This window comes from Pithys albifrons, chromosome 9 (assembly GCF_047495875.1).
Source record: "Pithys albifrons albifrons isolate INPA30051 chromosome 9, PitAlb_v1, whole genome shotgun sequence".
NCBI classification, from domain to species: domain Eukaryota; kingdom Metazoa; phylum Chordata; class Aves; order Passeriformes; family Thamnophilidae; genus Pithys; species Pithys albifrons.
In genome coordinates this window covers 16,910,310-16,933,286 of record NC_092466.1, presented here as the reverse complement: position 1 = coordinate 16,933,286, position 22,977 = coordinate 16,910,310, and the positions used below count along the sequence as shown (strand labels likewise).

The 22,977-nt window shown below is 39.8% G+C and overlaps 1 protein-coding gene across 2 annotated transcripts in view; it reads right to left on the bottom strand.

The window, feature by feature from the left end:
• The window catches only part of BTAF1 (B-TFIID TATA-box binding protein associated factor 1), a 42,422-nt gene extending 20,275 nt beyond the window's left edge, over nt 1-22,147 (bottom strand). Inside the window, exons 1-9 of one of the 2 annotated variants that reach the window (XM_071563386.1) lie at nt 21,816-22,147; nt 12,790-12,913; nt 11,828-11,942; nt 8,814-8,960; nt 6,512-6,675; nt 6,085-6,221; nt 5,321-5,432; nt 3,981-4,049; nt 1,652-1,741 (exon numbers count right to left, since the gene is read on the bottom strand). In XM_071563386.1, the coding sequence (XP_071419487.1) occupies nt 1,652-1,741; nt 3,981-4,049; nt 5,321-5,432; nt 6,085-6,221; nt 6,512-6,675; nt 8,814-8,960; nt 11,828-11,942; nt 12,790-12,913; nt 21,816-21,829 (972 nt within the window). In that variant the 5' untranslated portion in view covers nt 21,830-22,147. The remainder of the gene's footprint in view (nt 1-1,651; nt 1,742-3,980; nt 4,050-5,320; nt 5,433-6,084; nt 6,222-6,511; nt 6,676-8,813; nt 8,961-11,827; nt 11,943-12,789; nt 12,914-21,815) is intronic. The other variant, XM_071563388.1, reaches the window with a different exon arrangement.
• Nucleotides 22,148-22,977: the final 830 nt, after the last annotated feature.

Here is a 22,977-nt window from a genome sequence, read left to right as displayed (position 1 = left end):
GTGAGGAGGTTCACAAAAAGTAGGGAGGGAGCACAATCAGGACAGGTGATCTGAATGGGCCAAAGGGATATTTCCACACCACAGAACATCATGCCCAGTATATAAACCGGAGATGTTACCCAGAAGGGGCTGATTGGCGCTTGGGGCCAGGCTGGGCATCAGTGGGTGGTGAGCAACTGTTCTGTGCAGCACTTGTTTCTCTTAGGTTTTAATTCACTCTTTCCTCATTATTACTATTATTAGTGTTATTGTAATCAATACTAGTATTATAATACTTTACTTTGTTTCACTTACTAAATTGTAATTTTACCTCAACCCGTGAGTTTTATGTTTTTTTACTGATTGTCCTCCCCCTTCCAGCACAAGGGCCCCTGGAGAGCAGTGAGCAAGCAGCTGTGTAGGGCTGAGCTGCCAGCTGGGGCTAAAACACGACAGCTGGAGAGCACCTTGGAAGGTGGGCAGACAATTTCATTCCTACACAGCACACAAGGTAAAGACATGCAGATAATCCACCCTGACCAGCGTCAACTCATCCTAGGCAAGTTAATTAATATGTTTGAAGCACGTTTATAAGTAAACTATGAAGCAGTACTTCACTGAGGGAGACCCAGTGAAAGGAACTTGCTTTTCAGCCATGTCTCCTCCAAATTTGACATAACAATTTACACCAAGCTTGTCTTGAAGCTCTGCCCTCTGTTAGAGATCAGTAACTCTGTAATTTTCAATCGCAGAGTAAAAGCGCCATAAAAGCAACTGCTCAGGCATCATCATTCTCATCTCCACTGTTTGCCTACCAGATCAACACTTCCACTGAAAACTGTCATTTGAATGAACAAAACTTTAAGCATTTTATAGATTTCATATTCCCATACACGTCACAGAATTATACCCAGCATCTAGCATGCACAGCAGCTGGAGTACACACACCTGCCACAAATAGTTAAGAAATAGTTTAAAATATCTTATCATTGCAGCCTGTGTTATTATTACCCAGCAGTCTCCATGGAACAAATACTCTCCCACATAGAAAAAAGAAGAGATAGATGCTGTTGCTTGTACTATATATACAAAGTATGCTGAAGTAGATTGATATACAGCTCCTCAATCTTCCACTCTAAACCACAAGCTCTCCCAGCTGCTTTTACAGTAAAGTCAATATTAATCTGGATAAGATTCACTTGGTAAACAAGCTGTGTCAGGTTTTTTTTTTAAATTGTTTTCCTTTTAAAAAGTCTATTTAAACTCTCTCATAATAAAGGAGACTGATTAATTACTATTTAAGAAAGCAGAATTAAGGTAGTCTGAGAGTTCACTAGAGTTACACAGTCAACTAGTCAATTTTGTTTCAGCACAGCCTTACCGTGACTTGCAATACTATTTTCTAGTATGGAAGCTGGTGTTTAATAACTTCATACACAACCAACATATTATTGGCTGCTTATACAGAAGTACTGCCTTCTGCATAGGCATTTTAAAAAGAATGTTTAATCAGTGCATACAGTGATGTTATCCAGATGATTCTGAGCAGACAAGTCTCATGGTTTATATTCCCCCAAATCACTCACCTGGTGCAAAGTTTAGGTATTTTAAGAAGTCTGTTTTCTAAACTTCATTTAAGCAATGTATTAAGTCTATATGACTAGAAGCTCACCTCCTCTAAAGAGCTGTCTCCCATTTTGCCACCACTTTTACCATGAGCCTTAAGTATCTCTCTCAGTCCAGTACCTGCACCATGTCGAACCTAAAAAAGTAAAATAAAAGGTCAATTAAAAAATTTTAGGGAACAGAAGGTAAAAGCCAGATTAGATAAATGAAACGGTATTACTGTATTCTTAACAGAGATACTTCAACTGCTACTGAACTAGTATGAGACTTGTGGGAATTATTAGATCAAATCATACACTTCAATATTCATCTGTCCAAAATTAACCAATTAAGAATTGCTTCTATTTTCTAACATGTTCTCATAATTGCAGTAATATATTCAACAATGATTTACTTTTACCTCACTACATTATATGACACTAGTTTTCAGAAAAGAGAAACTAGAAGATATTACTGTTGTTATTAAGTTTATAAGCCAAAGCAAATCAATATTCTTATGTTTTTAAAGACAAATATTTCTCTACAAGCCTATATTTCTTAAACAGAGTTTGGATCCTTACTGAATATTCTGGAGTCTGCAAAACAAATTTCTGGTAATTATTATTCTGCATAGCTTACAAACTTGCCTTGCTTGACTATCTATTAGAAAATAAGTGAGCAAGTGATATAGGAAAGCAAACTATAGGCATTTGCATGTTCTCACCAAACATGAACAACTGAACAGACTAGGAAGAGTTTTGGAAATAAGACTAGTAGAAAGGTGTGCTACAGACACTCCTGTTTGTGGTACTTTGATACCTAACTGCCCTAGTAATTTAATTGGCTTCTCAATAAAAGCTCCCTCAATGGATACACAAAGTTTTAAAAGCAGAGTTTTGAACTGGGTTTTCGTTGAAAGGCCTTTAGATAGGTTAGAGCAGAACTTACTCTATTTAAAGACACTTCATATACATGCTTACTGCTAGCAGAAAGTTACTGTATTTCATTTCACGATGGTAACAACTAGAACTGAGTATTTGGTAGCACACATATCCCCTGTGTACAGTTCAGTGGCTGTTGGTTAAAGGTATAAGCAAGCAAATAAAAACCAGCCAGAGTCTAGTCTTAAAATCCTAATTGTCATGCACCAATAATTTATTTAGTCCAAGACTCCTTATGACCCAGGTTTTACAAATCAAAAGAAGCAGAAAACCATCAAGACACACAAATGTATAAAATGTATAAAGGAAATACCAGCAGTAGGATTCATCTTGCCTAACTTCATCTGTCTGTAAGCCAGGCAAGCAGCCTGAACTAATCAGCCTGACTACCTCTAGACATTGCAAGACGCTGCCAGAGAAACATTTTAAACATGCATTTTCAGGCAGGTTAACCCATTTTTCATCCAGAACATAATGTAATAACAATTCTGCACTGATCTACTTCCTTAATTAAGAGATATGTGCCCTATATCAAATGTACTAAGAAAGCCATGGGAATGCCTGCATTCCAGACAAGTGGACATGGTCTTCCACTGCAAACAGCCTGCTTTTAAATGAGGTGAGGCTTCCTACCTCACATGCAGCAAAACGTGCCACACAAATAGAATTACTCTTTTTCTGGGACTAAAATAATTGTGCTAGCTGCATATGATTTATCTGTTTCCAAGTTTGAGAGCAAGCTGTCTCTGCTCATACTGACATCACTGAGACTGTGCTACAGATATACATAAGGATATTAGTGCTTCTGTTAACATTTAACCTTTCAAAAGATCAACTTAAGAAAATTAAGTTAGTTGAGAACAGTTATTTCTATCTTCTGCTCAAGGAAGTAAGATAGTTTCCAGCTACTTCATAGTTTTGCCTGAAATTTTTATCAAAGTTTGTAGAAAACTGTATAAAGACTGAATAAAAGGGTGAGCAGAACAGTTTTGAATCTTGAAAATAAGCAAAAAATACATAGTTTTTGCAGTTACCAAAGGACTGATTCCTCCCCCTTTTGTACTAGCTTACCATTAGACAAATATGCCACTGCTCTCAGCAACAGACTTGCACAATATTCCTCAAACTCTTGATGAATCCAAGTCTGTTTTAATGGCTTAATATTTTTAACCATAGATTTGCTTGAATTTCAGTACTCCCATAATTCTCACTTACAATGACAGCTTTACATCTTCCCCACTCCCCCCAAGCATACATTACGCCTCTGTCTTCAATTCCCCTTTAAGTCCACTGAAAGCAAATTTATCTTGGCTATGTAATCTGTATTTACAGTTGATGTAATTTTTGATATCTAGCAAAATACTCTTAAGTTCTACATCTAGAATTTTCTGTGCTTCTGTTGAAGCTCTTTTTATAGTCTACAGTTACACCTTAGATACTGCACACACAACTTACCTCCCAAGAAGGGTTAAAGAGATCATTGCACACCTCTTCACAAAAGCTTTCCAAAGGCCATTCATTTGCCTGAATGCACAAAAGATTCTTAAGTATGAGATTAAAAGATAAAGGAATCAGAGAAACACTTCTTACATTATCTTCATGTATTTAAGTGGTATGCAAAACCCACCAAAAGCTTAACTATTTTTCTTCATTCCTGGACAGAATTGGAAAAATCTTCTACAGCTCATAAACTTGGCTAAGTGGCTTAAAAAGCTTATGTAGTTTCTGTTAGTAATATAATCTCTATACCAATTAAATTTTGACATTCTGGAATTCAGCCTCTCTTTAGCAACCATACTAAGACAGAAAATTAATCAAAGTTTCTTGTTTTCCCCAGAGATCCTTTAAATTTACAAATTTTGGCTTTAAAGAATATAATAGGCAAGTCTCAGTTTGAAAACACACTACATCATGAAATTGGGTCAATTCATTCAGTAAGAAAGAAACTCTATCCTTTTCAAAACACATTCTATATTTTTGAAAACCAGAAGCATATTCACTATTCCAAAATTTCCTACAAGGAAACTGACATGGCTGTGGAAAGGAAATGATATTATTATTAGTAAGTTCCCATCATCACATACACAAAGCAACTGAAAGACAGCCAGCAACACGTAGCTATTCAGTCTGCAGTTAACATCAATCTTTTAAATTAATTTGCCAATCACATTTTTCCACAAATAAAAATTTAATTACTAACCTATGTCTGGAAATTTCTGCTTTTGTAAATGCAGACTAATCTAGATAAAGTCTCCTCAAACAAACTTCTGTGTACTATTTGTATTCTGGTTTTGCATTTCCTAAGTTTTCAGCTTTTCAGTCTACTGAAACACATGCAGGTTTTTCTAAGACTAAGGTAACTGTTTACATCTTTAACTCTTAAAGATAAAACTTAATTCTAAAGTCCAATTAAGCAGGGCAAAGATTAAATAAAGTGTACATGAACATTTAGGTCAAATTATTTCTTGCTCACTGTAACCCTACCATCTACGTGTTCAGCAGTTATACAGTTTAATGTCCAGGTCTGACATCTGTAGCCACCCCTACTCACATTCACTGGAGTCTCAAATTGCCAGCAATGGATTAAATATGTTTTCTTCCTCAGTGCTGCAAACACAGTTTGAAGCTTTTTTGCTTCATTATGTATAAAAGTCAGCAGCAATGACATTCTTCATTCCATTTCTCTTAGTGCTAAAATGTCTAAAGACTTTGGGACCATAAAGGAATTTTGTTTCAAATTACTTTGCTAAAAAGATGAATGATCATTGCTGCTAACAGCAGAACAATACACATACCTCTTCCTGAACATTTTCTACCAATGTTTTTGAGTCTGTAGCAGGCTGGTTGATAACAACACTTGCAACTTTTCTTCTCTTTTCTTCTGGTTCCCCATCAGTGCTATCATTGCTGAGAAGGAAAAAGTATAAGTTTACGAACTGGAAAAATGCTTTAGGGAAAGTAATTACTTTTACAGCTGAAAGCTTCAGACACAATAAAGTGTGTCAAGAATACAAAACAAAGAGGTTTAACACCGAAATATGCAAGATAGATAAGTTTACGTGTAAAAAAGAAAAAAAAGAAACAGTGAGGAGATAGCAAAATTGCTTTTCCAAATTAGTAATCCTTCTCAGATTTGTCCAAAAAACACAGTAATTCCTAAATGAGATCTCAGATTTTGTTCACTGCTCATAATAAACACCGTAGTTTATAATATGCTATTATAAACTAGTAAGGAACACAGCATGCACCAGAACTCTTATCTTAATTTTTTAGCTGTTGTTCATCTTAACCCCCAACTTTCATGCATTACTCTCAAGCTACATTAAATAACAGGGGCAAACTGCAAATTTGAACAGCAACATCCCATTATTTCAAGATACCTCTGAAGCGACGTCCTTAAAGCTTTACTGGGACCAAATATTGCACTGAGCTCTTTACCATCAGCACAATTAGCACATGAAAGATTAAGATGCAAAAACTTCAGGAAGCTTCTGAACAGATAAATCAAATCATAATCCCAGTTTAACTGAAATAAAAGCAAACCAGTTCACTATTATACCTCTTCTCATTAGCTTCCACTGCATCTCTGGATCTTTGCTTTGCAAATAGCTTAGCCATTCTTTTGGCTTTATTCTTTTGTCTGCTGCTCATACCAGCTCGAAATTCTGAGTCAATTAACTCAGCAGCCTGAAGAGTCTGAAAGAAAAGCAATTCATTGTCAATTCCTCTTTCAATCAAGATCTTGAAAAATTCTCTAACACACGTTGGTCTGAACTCCCACAACCCTCCATTTCAAATTCTGAGAGGCAGTTTGACATCAAATAATCCCAACAGGTAAATATAGGACATCACAATTCAGGAGGCCAAAGCATAACATATTAGATGTCAATCATATTTAAAATGCAAATATTATAACCACAGAAGTTCAAATAAAGCAAACCCACTGTATTATTCCTTGCAGTCAAAGAGCCCAAGGTTTTACCTACAGGTTGTTTGTTTACTAGTAAAACTGAAGAAGGGGTATAGTCCAGGTCTTCATCATTGAAGAGATCTTCAGTATTCATCCCAATTGCAGCACCCATATCTAAGCCAAGTTTCTTTTGCAGAAGTTTCCTCTGTCGTGCTATCCTCTCTTTAGGATCGATTTCACCTTAAAAAAAGGTTTTAAAAGAAGAAAAAGGCATCAGATTTCCAACCAGATACATTATTCAAGACTTGCTCAATGTATATAACACAAGAAAGTCAAAATTTACAGAATTAAATTGTGTAATTTGGCTCATGTTTTAAAACACACCACACTGATAACCCAGAAGACCTTTACTGCTACTCTAAATACACTAGTACTTGAACTGAGCAATTTTCAAGCCGAAAATACCACCCTGATGTTCATTAAATCATGTGGTCCACAGAAGTAAAAAACAAAACAAACAAAAAAACCAAATCAAAACCTAAAAAAACCCCAAGTTTTGACATTTTAGGAAACTACATTTTGAAGCGAACAAGTTAGCACACTAAAATAAATAAAAGCAAGGACTGATTCAAGAATTAGACCTGTTTTATTGATATTGAGCACATGTATCATTGTGGGATCTGTTAATTTTGGCAGTCTGAGTTTTCAGGGATGGTGGTTTTTTAAATTTATTTGCTTTATTTTAAAAGTTTCTTTTCCCCCTGAAGTTTTATCTTCTGTTGGGAAACAGAGACCTAGGAAGTAACAACCACCTGTAAGACACCTCAAATGCCATTTAATTCAATACCCTGTATGGAGCAAGGTTGAATGTGAACCCATTTTCTCCAGAAACATTCTTCCTTGTGAAATGCACTAGATGCAAGTGTCTCCTTTCCTCCTGCCCAACCTGACTCCTGATGGCAATGCAAACTGGAGCACAAGCATCATTTTCACAGGGTGCTGAAGCCTCTTTACAGTCTTATCCTCCATCTCCCATGTCAAGCAAGGTTCGTTGGTTTTTTGTCAAATATTGGCACAAACTTTTAAGCAGATGACCAATACTGGTACATTTTTTGGGTGTACAGCAAGCTGAGTAGCAATTAATAGTTAATTATATCTATACCAGTAAGTCTGTTAAGTAGCATCTAGCTGACATGCAAATACAAACAGCTTCCATTCTCCACAAAATATTTTTGCTTTCATAAAACCAGATTGGGAAAAATTGCCAAGGACTGCTAATTCTAAAGATTATTTACATTACTTTACATCCATGCACATTGAAAAGGGAAGCTGCTACAAAACACAGAAATAAAAACAGACTTGTGCATTTTCCCACAAGTTAAAAAGGTTAAAATTTGATTTATTGTTTTATATTATATTTTTAATTTATTTTCATTTTCAAAGTTATTTATATGCAATCATATGACTCTGGGATAAATATCAGATTTCTATGAACACAAGTGTAGAGTTTCATTAGAAGAGTGAACTGTGTATAACACCTTATTAATCTGGCATAAAAGATGGCAAGCAATAAATTAACAGCCAGGCTTAAGAGACAGGACACTGCTTGAGTTCCAGCAGCCACAGGTTCTGCTCCTTGCTGAGCTACTGATCTTCAGTGTACACTGCACAGAACTCACCACACACAGGGGAGAAGGGAATCAGGGCTACACAGTCAGGTTCATACCTATAGCATCACTTAATTTGGTAGACAGACTGGAGTTCAAGTGGCATGTATGGTAAAAGCAAAAAAGCAGCTTAGATTAAAATAATTCAATGCCATTACACTGATATAAACCAAGTCTCAGCTAAAAAGTTACAGAAAAATTAGACATGTCACTTGAAACAAAAGACATCACACAGGCACTGGTATTTGACCTTCTAACTTCAAAAATACTGTCACAGTATTTTTCATGCAATGTGTCTCTATTTAAAACCTTTAAACTTTCAAATAAACCACATTCTACTTCTCTATTCAGGAACACTCTTTAAATGAAGAACAAGTGGTGATAGTTCCTGACCCTCTTAATAAAGTCTACAGAAACTACACAAAAGTCTTAACATTGCTTTTTCTGCTCTCTTTCAGGTTTCCACCCCTTCTCCCCCTCTGTACACACAGCAATTGTGTCAAGGGAAAAAAACAAACAAACAATACACAGCCCCTAAAAATTGTTCAACTTGAGAAAGGTAATATAAAGCACTTACGTTGGGGAATATTTTCTTCTCTTATTTCCTAGCATTCTGAAAATCCATGGTTGACTAGACTAATAACACTGCCACAAAAAAACTTTTCCAAATTAGTAAGTATTCTTGTCTGCAAGTAAAACATAAGGATATACCTGATTTATCATCTTGCACTTCAAATTCTGCACCAGCAGATCCAAGAAGAGATGCACCATGTTTTAACAACCGACATATATCAAATCTGTCAAAACGCAACCGATCTGTTGAAGAGGAATCTTCCATAGGACTTTCTGAGCCTGATTCTAGGCAGAAAATAAAAGCATTACAGACAATGTCATGAAATTCTTGTCCAAAATTATGGCAGAAGATTAAGCATGAGAAAAAATGGTTTCTCTCCTCCAGAAAGAATCATCAGATACTGCATTTTGAGTCACAAAGTGGAAAGGCTCTGTTTGCACAAAGAGGGACTGAAAAAGGTCACTTAATGTGCCTAATTGAGTAGAAAAAAATTGGTATGTTTTTCCCTTGATAAATTTAGCTTTTTATAATCTTGGACACGGACATGCCACTAGGCCCTGTCAGTGCACACACTTGCAGTCTGAGCTGCATGTGGCTCACATAGTTCCTAACGAGTCCCTCACCATCACTGATGGCCAAGCACCCTGGTAAGGAAGCTGAAGGGTCTCCATGGGTATGGGAGAACAGCAGCTGCCCAGGCCTGCTGGACACAGCCATGAGCTCTTCTCAAATCCAACTGCAGGCACAGTACAGTTCAGCACTGACACAACATATTTGTTCATCACAAGGAGTCTTATTTCCTGGCTATGAATTCACTTTCAAAATATTCCTTTCCCTCAACACTCAAAGATGAGGACATTTTGTGGCTCTCAGTCACATGCAGCTTAGTAGACAAATAGATTTGGCTATTCCCACTTAACCCAGCACACTCACATCCTGAATTACAACTGGACATATAAATACACTTGCTGCCTACAAGAAATAGAGCATTTAATTTACCATGTTTCATCTACTTTATGGAAGTTTTGTTCATTTATAGCAGAATGAGTCAAAGTACACAAAACATACAAAATAAACATCACCTACATTTCATTACACATATACAAAAAGAGAAGTGATTTGTTGCAAGCTGAGGGACCTAAATGCAACCAGACCACTTTAAAACAAGTATTTGATAATTACAAACATTTTAACTGAAATGAAAGAAACAAATGCTTGCATAGCCTGTCAGCCCTGTTAAATGGTTCCTTTTTCTCAAACACACATTGTTATTTTTTCAGTTTCATAAGTCTGATAGGCAGATATGCAAGAACTGGACAATGCATTTGAAAGGGGAACTGTACTAGAAGACTGACAGGTTGCCTGATTTCCACATACAAAATGCATGTTAGAAGTAATTCTTGGAACTAGACAAGGGAAATCAACTTCTTTCTTTGGAAAGGTAGTAGAGCCTATGATAGTGAAGTCCTCCCCTGTGGTGGGGGCCTAGAACAAGATGATCTTTAAAATCCTTTCCAATCCAGACTATTCTGTGTTTCTCAAGTGACTAAATGTAACTATTGCAGAGTATGTAATGTAACTATTCTATGTTTCTATGTAACTAAATTTTTAACTATATTGATAAATACAATTTACCAGGAAAGTGTCAGAATGGCTCCTGAAAAAATTCAAACACCTTTCATTAACTTTATTATCAATGTCCTTAAGGAGCTCCAACAAGTGGATAGAGGGTATCCAGTGGCCATTTAAAAGCTTTTGGCAAAGTTTCATATTAAAAAAAACCCCAACAAATCAAAGGAACCAAGTTAACACAGAACTGGGGAAAACATCCTTTTACAAACTGAAAGGGAGTTGAAGATCCAAGTTAGCTTTGGATTCCTTTGGGGACCAGCTTTGGAACCAGTTCTATCAGTCTTTTAGGAATGGGAAAGATTTCACTACAATCTCTTCTCCAAGCACAGAGATGACAATAAGCTCTTGGGCAGCATAAAGTCATAACAGCAGAGGGAAATCCAAGGAGGACTCTCAAACTAATGGGCAAAGAGGTAGACAGGGTAAAAAAGTAATAACCTAAATCATGCCTGCACAACACTGAATTCAGAATTGGCAGTTAACATTTAATAAAAATTTTGTAGGTACTTTTGACAGTTTTCTGTATTCACCAGTTTACTGAGCAGTCAAAGCCAGAACAGCCAACTAAGTACTGGGTATCACCAGGAAGGACACTGAAGGCACGACAAAGCACATCACTGGGTCACTATGCATTAAATATCAGTATTCCAGAGATGCAGGTAGACTGTGTACAGTTCGGTGCATCTCAAGGAAGACAAGAAACATCACAAAGTTATTTAAAAGACAAATAGTTGTCTCGTGATGAAAGACTGAAGAGACTACAACTCTTCAATATGAAAAGAAGTTGTTGGAGAGCAAATATGACTGTTTACAAAAGTCAGAAAAACAGTGGATAAGGCAAATGCAGACCTTGCTTGTCAAATTGTATAGCAGCAGAACCAGGAGGCACCAAATGAAACAAATACAAGATCACCTCAAAACAGATGTGAGTTTTGTTGCAGTTGCTTTAGGCTTGTGTGTTTGTGTGTGTGTCTGTTTTTAATTTAAATAGTCAGTGAATCTCTGGAAACTGCCACAAAGTTGTGAACACAGACGCTACCAATGAGTTTAGACAAAATCACTGACAGTAAATCCAAAACTCAAGAATAAAAGACACTACCATCCCTAATGTGACAATTTCAGATGCAAAGTGAACACAGACAGGAAAAGTGAGCAAGCTGCCATTTCACCTCCCTCAGAAAGGTGCTTTGAGCAAGGGAGCAGTGAAAAAAAGAGTTCCTGCAAAATATTGTGACAAAGTTGATTGGTTAAACATTTTACCATTCTACTAGTTATTCCTTTTATTTATAAAAGCTTTATGAGGGTACAACACACAAGTACAGGAATCTTACAAGAAACAAAGGTCAGGTATCAACATCTAAAGCCAAAGAGGTTTAACTTACAGTCCCACTTAGATGCATATAAAAAAGTCCATGCTTATAAAAAATCAGAACAACACAGGTTGCCCTGAAAAATCTCATATCATGGCCAGTTTGAGTAAGATAAACAGTGAGTTATACTTAATTAATTTAAGGAGCACCTTGTTTTGATCTCGGAGTTGGATTCCACTCGGGTACATTTTTCACTATTGCTTCAACAGCCTGGCCAGCTGCAATACGAGTATCCCAATTCGTACTTCTCAAATACACCAACACCTTTAAGGAGAGATTAATAGGTAAATAAATATTTGCTTAAACTGTACTTCAATAAAATCCATCAGCTGTTCTGCTCTATTAAAACACTTACTTTTAATGGTATGGATTAAGACAACAATCAAAACAACAAAAAACAAAGGACAAGGAAACAAACCAAGAAGTGCCAGCAGCCTCCTCTATATTGCTCACTGCCTGGCAGAACTGCCAGAGCCAGACATTGAGAATTCAAGATATATTTAGTCCCATCAGTCAAACTCAAGCTTGAATTCCTCCCCATAGTGAACAAGGCTTGAGATATGTTTTGGTTTTCATTTTGTTGTTGTCCAAAAGGAAGAGTTCAAAAGAGATTAACAGACCTCAAAAACTTTGAAGCCATTTAACCCAAGAAGAGACAACATGGGTCACTTGAAGAAACATACACTCCTCTAAACTAGACTTGGCCAGATCCAAGTCTCAAACTAATGGAAATCTCTTTCCACTTTCCAGCTCTTTTAAAGACATGCAGCCTCCTATTTTTTTAATGCTTTATCACACAAGTAATAATCTTTAAAGGCAAGAGCAGGAATCTATATAAGGCAGAAGAGCTTTCCTTTATAGAGGAAAATCTGAACGTACAGCAAACACTGAATATCAATACAGAATGCAAAGTGAAACCTCACTTTGTAACCATTTCAAAAGTTGACAAAACAGCAGGTTTAACAGAAGCAGTCCCCAGTTTTCTTCAGTCTCCTAATTCTGGAGGACACAAGACTACCATGCTTCTTTTTCTTCCCACAGAACCACACCCCTTTAAACTAGTTTTATTCTCACCATTAAAGCACTAGGGGGAAAACAAACCAATGCTTACTTTAGATAAGAGATTATTCAGTTCATGAGGGTGCAGTTTCACTACTTCCCCAAGTTGCTGTGCAGCTGCTTTTCTTGTTACTGGCGTTGTACCGGTGTCCAGCAAAATAAAGAGACGATCGAGCCTAAATATGATTGACAAAAACTGAAAATGTTATGCTATTCATAGTTCAGTTACCCATTTCTATTAATATTCCCCGACATTTTTCAGTTTGCATAACTCAAACAGAAGAGATGTTTGCCTGAAGACTGTCAGTTGGCAGGATGAATAATATATCACTTTTGCAACAGTAAGCATAGTTGTTCTAAAAGCACATTTAATTTGGTAAGCAAAAAAATACTAACAAATTGTCAGAAGTGTTAGATTAAAAATATCTGCAGTTACAAGAAAAAAATTGTTTCTGTTTTTGTTCTGTGATAAAACATTTTCAATCTTGAAACATAAATGCTGTTATAAGTGATCAACATCAAATTCTGTCTAACAGAAAAGGCAGAGGGCTCAGCTGCTCCTGTTGTGCATTATCACTTTTAACATCATAACCTGTGATCTATAATATCAAACTCTGCTTTTCCAGGATAACACATTTTCACTTTTCATACATTTTCTCCCTAATTGCCTGAAACATACAAAACCAAACCTTTTGTTGTATTTACAGCTTTGAAATAATTTGATCCTTCTGCCCTTCCCATGAAATATGGGGATTCAACCAGTAGATCTGTTTTCACACTATCTCTGTATTTAGTGAAAGACCCCAACTATTTTTAGCATTATTCCCTTATTTCTTGTTTAGAGTTACTGAATCAGAAATAAAAGTCTCTGTTTTGACATAGTTATCACAGGATAAAATTGTCCAGATATTCCAATCTGTGACTGACATTACAAATGTTCATTATTCCCTTCTCTACCACTGGGTCAGTCAGAGCTCTCTAAGGAGTGCTGAGTTTATCCATTAGTTATTGGAGAGTATGAGGTCATTACTGATTAAGAATCCAGAATCTGACCACAGAGTGCAATCAGAATTGTTCCTTTCAGCCTTAATCACAGAAATACTTCTCTAAATATTGTCACAATATGAAATTGGACTTTGCACAGCTGTGAAACTCACCTGGATCAGCCTAGTGAGGTACCCCAACAACCCTCCTTCACAAACACCCCCCAGGTTTGAGCACACAGCAGAAAGGACAAATGTCTTGTCTGTCTGTTCCTACTAATTACATTTTACCAAAATAGCCTTTAACATTAGTTACAATAATTTAAAAAGGAAAAAACCCACACTCTTTCCAGTATCACTGCATTTCATATTTTGACATGCTTAAACTGCACTTAAACCCAAGTACACCTTACAGCATGTCCCAACACATTAGAAACAGCAGTGCTACAGGGGCAAGACAGTAATGGCACAGAAATACAGTTCCAAAACCCAAATACTCACACAACTGGAGATATTAAATATTCATTAGATTAAAAAAATTCTGACTCAAAAACATTTCAAATAATTTTTGTTTTCTAGACACACTTCTGGTATTTGTCAGCTTAGAAGTAATTATCTTCCAGCTACTAAAACAGATGAGCTCATTTCAATTTCTACAAATAAAACTAGAGTTTCAATTGCTGTGATTTACTAGTTACTAAATTGTTTCAAAGTCATAAAATTAAACTCCAAATACAACAAACCCAGTAGTGTTGTGTGATTAGACAGTAAAGAAGGAAAGAGGTTTTACAGATCTTACATGAGAAACATACTGGCTACCCAGTTATTCAACAGTATTTTTAATTTAGTGCTTCTACACAGGAATAACCCAACCAGATTTGCAGCAGTTGGTACTATTCAGTACAAAATATAGTGGCTTTCTGAGGCATCCCTGCTCACTCTAACTCGCTTGTTCTCACCTCTTTCATTCTTCATCTCTCCCTGGCACTTCACTGTTCCATGTTCAAGTCTGCCATGTAGCACCATCCACTCCTTTAACTACCAAATTATCTTTTTTCATCTTGAGTCAAGCAGAATGTGCAACTTTGACCACTTCCTCAGCTAGAACTCTTCATGTGTCAAAACAGGAGGAAACCACTACGCTGGCCTACCCTCAAGAACTCAAATTCCAAACTTAGTTACAAGACTACATCTTCACCCCTAAATCCCACAACTTTTTAAGCTCTGTTACCTACAAGACAGTTCGTCAGTTTTTGGGTTTTTCTGACCTGCAGCACACTTGGTTTGTAACGTGGGATTGTAAATTATAATATGCTTAACTTACACACAAATGTAAATTAAACAACTTTCCATTATCTGATATATAATTTTTTTCCTCACATATAGGGAGGTTTCAGCATTCAACCCCAGCAAGAGAAATGGAAGGAGAATTAGCAAATACAGCCAACAATATCTGACTAGCAGTACTCCTGGTCATGCTAATCATTCTTTCCTTCCCTGATGCAGAATTCCCAAACTGTTAATCTTGTGGAGCTATTAACACTTTTAAGTGTTGGCATTGCTGCAGCAGAGCGTGGCAGAGCCTGAATTCTGCTTGAGTTGGAAGGGGAGCATCTAGAAAGCTGCCACTGATCAGCAGTGATAGCTTTGGGTTTTTTTAAATTAAGGTTTTCATTCTGAGTTTCATTAGGAATCAAAAAACCTGTAAAAATTCTAAACAAATTAGTTTTGAGTACCTGCAGTTTGGAAATAAGTTTAAAGTCTGAAAAGGTTTTCATTCTCAGAACAAACTAATGGTCTCTCAACAAGCATTAAAGTCAAAGAGAACTAAGCTTTCTAGTGACCTATGGTTCTCTGCCTGTCATGCTGGACAGACAGTGCTGCCAGCAGGGCCCCATGTGGCTCACATCACTCACAAATTAACACACGAGTGTGAGGCAGTGTGGGAGAGTGAGATGCTCTGCAATGCAGACAGAGCTTTGAATTATTTTATGAAATATTTCAATGCAATCTGTAAGAAAAACTGTTCTAAGTCTATGGAATACAGAAGCAAACAATGGAAATACAGAGAGTACTTCAGAGAAGAAAAAGATTCAAAAGAAAGATTTGTGAACTGTTACAAAAAATCTAAATACCAACAGATGCTAAAAATTAACTGTATCTCTAGAACTATCTTCACCTGGAATAACTGCTATGATCAGAATTTAAACATAGAGTCCTTCACTTTCAACTCAGAGGCAATGGTTTAGATAATCCTTCTGTCACCTCCCAGTCCCAAATCAACTACACCTCACCAAAAGCAGAGCAGCCATACAGGACCTTGATGAGACTCACGCCTTGTGAGCTCATTACAAAGCACTACCTTGTTCAAAGAGGTAAATAAATCCTTCCTCTCACTTCAGAACTCAGATTTTCTGGTCCCTGCTAAAGTGTGTCAGTAAGGCACAACTGGAAGCAGCAATTCCAAGTTCTTCTGACCAGCATTACGCTCAAATTAAGTACTTTTTTCTTCTAAGAAACACCTCATGAGCTTTTACACTGACACAGTTCATTAGAAATGTTTGACAGAAAGACATCAATACAGTTGCTTAAGAACAAGCATCCAGTAGCATCTGAGACCCTTCACTTACAAAAGAGCTACCACAACTAACTTGGTGGCACTCTCCGGGTACCACAGTGATTGGACCTTCTAGTCACCAAGTTCAACATGACCCAAATCCAGGCACGTTGGGCAAGTGCTGCAACAAGTGACCTGTTCTGTTCTTCATGCCAATCTGGAGTTCTTTGCTGCCTAAAGGTACCACCTCAAACAGAGGGCTGATCTCCACCTACAGGGACCAGTTGTCATACCATTTGAGGTGAACCTTATGTCCCTCCTGTGGAAACCAGAAGATGTGGATTTGAAAGACTTCAGCTACAGAGGCATTAGACAGTCAGTAGGTGGATTCAAGATACAGATGTTACGAACAGTTATCTTCAAAATGTTTGCAAAAGACAACATGTGCAGCTGAATTGTATGAAGATCCCAACTGGCCCCATGTAAGTGTTCTGACTGGATTGGGTCCCCATAGGACCTGACTGACAAAAATTCCAAATTGTTGCTTTCAGTAAGTTGAGGCTTAAAAAAGACAACAAACCGATCACTGCTGCCAATGAAGTGATCTGTCTGGACTCTACATCTGTGTGCACCAGCATATTTAACTGTCCAGAGAGCAATCTCTGATAGTAAAGGCCAGCTGGTACAGAACACCATGTAACTACCTTAGTGTATCCTCCAACACATTAAAATTGTGTGACTGTACAAAAAAATCCTCAGTGGAGTTGTGCCTGGAAGACTCTAATGTCAAACTCTGCCTAGAGCTCTCTGAAAAACTGCTTGCTAGCACCCATCAGAAGGCAGGGGATTACGCTGAGGAGTTACCAGTCAAAACTATTTCAACAGCCAGAAGCTTCCTCACAGGCACTATTTCTTAGCACAAAAATAGAAAACATCCCTAAATTAAAATTTAGACTTGTCAAGGGTTGACACTTGCTTTGAAATTCAACCTTAGTTCTAATGGAGATGCCTGAGCTCTTCTTGTTGACCCGACAGTCCTTTGCTGTCACTTCACCATTGGGTCAAATCCCAGCTTGGTCAACGTCACAGCTCTGAACACTCAGGCTCCTACTAAAGCACACGTGAACTGTTAATCAACTTTCAAATATACAGCTGGCCAGCAAGAGAAAGAACACTGAACAGAATTCAGAACAAAAACCAGAAATGTGATGATACACAAAGAAAGGACTGTGATTTTACTTCTCATAGCTGATTATGTTACAGCTACGAAGGCAGGACTGTGGACAATGGAGAAACCTCGTTTCATACACAGCAATTGAAGGAACACCTGGAATGAAACAAGGTTCCAAACCCATACCAAGTCACAGTATTATAAGCATATGGAAGCCAACCAAATACTAAAATTAGTATAATTAATTCCATGTGGATTATACATTCCATATATATGATATACAGCATTAGGCTGAATGAGCTTTACTTGTAAACTAATATATAAGTATCTACAACCAACAATGCACTCCAAAATATATCTCCAATTACATGACAAAGGCTCTGAAAAAGAGTAGAAATTGAAACAGCTGGCAAGTCATGTTAATATAAGTGTATGATAAGTTCCAAAATTGAGTGCCTTGGTGAGAAATAAAGTTCCATCTGCTGGAGCAGGTTGGCATTCTTAGCAGCACACAGGCCTGACTTTCAACTTTGTCTTCAGTCCATTAGAAAAAAGAGTGTCTGAGAAACTTCAGAGCTCTATCCCTTTTGAGCAGCAGTGCAGATGCTGCTTCTGCTTCCCCCTCTTCCCATGACTGTCAGCACTCTCTCCCACCCACAGCAACACAGAAGGAGTCGACTGCTCCTGTCTTCAAGCTGATCTCCACTAACAAGAGAGGAGTTACACTGTTCTTCCCCTGTTTTGAGTCTGAACTCCTGTAACCACAATCCTTGCAGAGCCTGTGTCTATCTGATGCTTCGGGCACAGGCCTTCAAGTAGCACTGAACACACTTAACTCAGTTTAACTCTTGCTTTTCATGCAAGAGCAGCCATGAAGTAATACCTTACAAAGAAGCTAAAAGCTGAATTCTTTATAGAGAAAGCTTGTGATAACACCAAAAAAATGTTTCTAAAAGATACACAGGGCACATAAAGAGAGGTTTGATGCAGCATTTAACTTGAAATGCTACAGAAGTAATGATGCCAGCCAGTACAGCCATTTGTTCTCATGAAGTCACAGCCCTACACTTCAAAAGCTGAGAGCAATATCTGAGGCCTGCTTACCTTCCAGGGGCTTTACTCTCACAGCTTCCCAACATTATTATTTATTTAAAAGTAAAAACTAGGTTCCTAATCTACATAATACCATTTACATACAAATTCATATAAATGAAAACACTGAAATCTCTAGAAAACAGTATTAAATTTACACAGACCAAATCAAGAAAGGGTTGCAGGAGCAATAAACTGTTATGCTCACCCATACTTCACTAAGGAAGTGTCTTGAACATACCCTGAAGAGGTTGTCTTTAAGGTGTTTCAGGGTGAACTTAAAGGATTGACCTCTTAAAATCAAATTGTTTATTCTTAATGTACCTTACCAGCTTCCTAATTTTGTCACATTTTAAAACTGTATTGGTTCTCCTTCATACAAAGGCACTCAAAAATAGGAGAAAGCCATTAATAGCCTTGGTGTTGAAATAATACATGAGGTGCCTTTGAACACATGAAAGGAACTGGAAAAAAGTGTTATTAGATATTGGAAGGGACTATCACCATTTTATTATCTACTGAAACTTTCACCCTGAGTAATCCAGGAGATCTGTCATTTTCTTGGCAGCATTACTTTTTCACCTGGAATATCTTCAAAGATCACTAGTGAGCCATTACAATTATTCATTTGGATCATACACTTTGCAGAAATGAAGCTGAAGCAAAACTTTTCACTTCCTTTTTCTATCCCACTATTAAGAATTTGGGATTTTTTTATGAGCTATGCAAACACTAATATTACTTCATCTATACTTTACAGACTAAGGCCTCCAAATGAGTTTGCACATTCACAGAAGGAACATCAGCCTTCCTACCCCCCCCATCTCCACCCCTGAAGGGTGGCATTCTCTGGTCTTTTCAGCATAAAACCACCACACAGATCAACACATACAATGCAACTGTTCTGCAATATCTTCTGGCATGAGGTGTCTACTGTGCTGCTTTTGGGTCTGTCTCCTGGAGTATCATCACAGAAATTTTAAATAGCAGCAGATCTTCAGTCCACCTGACAGCAGGATCTGCTCAAACAAGCATGTACACATATAATGCAGAATTAACAATTAGACTTTTTTGTCAACAGGTTACAATTATTTACACAATTATTTCTTAATATGACCTTATTAAGAGCAAAGCTGTGAATTCTCAATCTAATTTTAAGCCATTTCAAAGTATTTCCTACGTTTGTTTAGACCTCCCTGAACAGACCAAGGTTTTGAGAAAGGTTTTCAACTGGCCAAAGAGCAGAAATTAACTGTACCGGGAGAACAACCACTTAATAATTTACTGTTTTGATAATGTAAAACTACCCTGACCCCCACCTCCAAAATCCCTTAGTTTTACAATATGGCTCCAAAATAGAACTACCCCCAAAGAAATCAAATCAGCTTCTTCCTCACTCTTCAAACTTGCATAGTTAGTCATTCAATAATGAAGTATTATGGTGGCACACAAAAAAAAGTAACTGTAACTATCTAGCGAAAAAGTGCAGATTTGTACAAGTCAGTGGAACTGGTAGAGAAGCTGGACCAGCCATACCCTTTAGAGAAAGATGGTTACATTGCTGTATACACCTACAATTATGTGTGGTCTGAAAGGAAAGCACCTGTGAAGTTGAACGTTCTGAAGTACAAGGTGAAGACAAGACTGCTTTTATTTACAAAAGCAGCACTGGCACTGCATCATGTTCTTATGGCCCAGCTGCAGAAAGGTCCATTAGTTACAGCACTCCAAAATGTGTATTCTTTTACCCGAGGTACACGTGAAACTAAAACAATTCTACACAATTCACCAGTATTATAGCTACTTTACTGAAGTTTTATACTTTATGTTCGACTTGTGTAACATTTGGACTTTAATGCTGTACTCTGAGGCAACACATCACACTATTATCAACGTACCAACTTCTCTAGTGCCCCACACCGAAGCTCAGAATGAGCCAAATCTAAACCAGAATTTTTCTCTGAGTTCACAAACAGGTGCTAAGTAAATCTTTGCACAGAGAACTGCTGCTTTCCAATAAAACAACCTTTGGGTAACCGAAACAGAAACCAGCCTTTGCAACAGACACAGCCTCAGCAGAGAGCTGAAAAGCTCCACTTGATATTCCAGTTAGCCCCCACATCACATTAGCACACACATTAGCAACGTTATTTAAGCAGACTGATTAGACCCAACGTAATTAAAATACTGCACTATTTTACATGATGACTTACTTCAGTGTACACAGTAGTCTCATAACATCAGTCCTTACCACTTCCACATTCTTATGGACAGGGGGGAGGGATTAAAAAAACCCCAACAAACATGTAGCAAATTGATTAAAAAATAACAGTAGACTGCAACAATGTGATACTTTGTAGAAACTATAACGCTAAAAATAAAACACCTGCTACTGTAAGTCTTAAAAGGTGTATTGCTGGCATAAATTTTGATGAATAATGTATTTCCAATTTAAATGTGCACCCCTTTACTTTGCTACATAGAATTGTAAACTTATTCGCACACAGCTTCAGAAACAGAATTTGCTTTTGTGATGGCACTTTAGAAGTACAGAGATACTACCAACACGTGACTTGGAGCTAATCTATCACAAGCTTAATTTGGATTTATGGTTTCCTTTCAACTATCCTGTTAGGAAGCTTAACGCGCCCATTTCACACACCACCAAAAAAAAAAAAAAAGGCAGGAATTCGTGCTCAGCGTTTTTTATAAAACAGCTCTGTTAAGACATACCTCTGTATCTGTGAATGCTTTGAACGCTGGCACACCCCAGAGCACATGTGTGAAAGCAGATACTGCCCAACATCTTGAGGCAGAGCCAGAACACACTAATCACTTTTCTCCATGAAAGTCTGTTTTATTTTGGTTACTTTACAACTAAGGGCTCTGAAAGGCAAAACCGATTTCTTACCAGTTTTTGAGACTCAGTATCACAATCTCCTATTCCCCAGCAGTTTAGCCACCCTGGCATGGACTGACCCACAAAACGAAGGTGTCGAATTCAGGAGGGAGCCCGGGACGCCACAGGCAGCGCCCCTGCGGCCCAAAGAAAGGCGGGGGGCACGGGAGCCCCCCAGGCCAGGAAGCAAACCAGGCGCCGGAGCACCAGCCACCCCGGCCCCAGCGGGGCAGCCCCGCCAGGCCTCCGCAGCACCGGAGGCGAAAGGAGGCGGAAAGTGGCCCCGCGCTCCCCCCGCACCAGGCCGCGCGGAGGGCCGGGAGCTGCGCCCGCCGCCGCCCGCCCATCTCCCCCATCCCTCTCGGCTCCCACCGACCTGGAGACGGCCATGGCCGCCCGGGGCCGGGCCTGGCTGCCGGCGGGCGGCGGGACGGCGGTCGCGGGGACCGGGGCGCTGCCCGGACGGAGGGTGCAAGGCCTCGCTCGGGCGTCCGGGGCGCCGCACCCGGCCTCGGCCCCGCCGGCGATCCGCGGGCAGCGGCTGAGCGCGGCAGAGGCCGGCGGCGGTCGGAGTGTCGCTGCCCCCGGCGGGGCGGCAGCGGCGCGGGCGGGAGCGGCGCGGGACGGCCGGAGCGCGGGTTAAAGCCTCGATTCCCCCATCGCCGGGGCGAAGCCCAATGCCTGGTTTTATATGAGCAGCCATCTTGTATTTATTCCCTTCCTCCATGAGAGCCGCTTCCTGATTGGCAAGGGCGCGCGGGCGCAGCCAATGGCGGCAGCGCTTCTAAGCGCGCGGAGGGCGGGAGCGCGCGGCGCCCGCACAGAGCAGGACCCGCCATGGAGCCGCCGGGCCGGTGGGGTGGGGGGGGCGCCGGCCTGCGGCGGGGCGTACCATTGCACGGCGGGGGCGGGGGGCGCTCAGAGGAGAGTGCCCCAGTCCCCCACCCCGAGTGGAGAACAAAGGCGCTGAGACACGAAGTACACGCGGTTACTTCCAGGTGCACCGGGCGGTGCCACTTCTGCCCTGCCAGCACGGCGCGGGAGGGCGGCCGGGTTGTCGGCGAGCTCACGGAGCACCCCTCCTGCCGAGGTCCGCCGCCCCTCGGCTGTGCCCGAGGCCGCAGCGTGAGGGCCCGGCCAGCGGGGACTACAACTCCCGGCGTGCCCCGCGTCGCTGCAGGGGCGGGCGGGGACTCGGGGCGGGTGAACACACAGGGACTGTAACTCAAGAGGGCTTAGGAACCAGCGCTGGCCATGCCGGGCACCGACAGGCCGCGCCGGGCACCGACAGGCCACGCCGGGCACCGACAGGCCACGCCGGGCACCGACAGACCGCTCCAGGCACCGGCAGGCCACGCCGGGCACCGACAGGCCGCTCCAGGCACCGACAGGCCACGCCGGGCACCGACAGGCCACGCGGGGCACCGACAGGCCGCTCCAGGCACCGGCAGGCCACGCCGGGCACCGACAGGCTGCTCGGCCCGGCCCGGCCACGGCGCCTCCCTGAGCGGCCGCGCTCGTTGCCGCTTCCTGCCGTG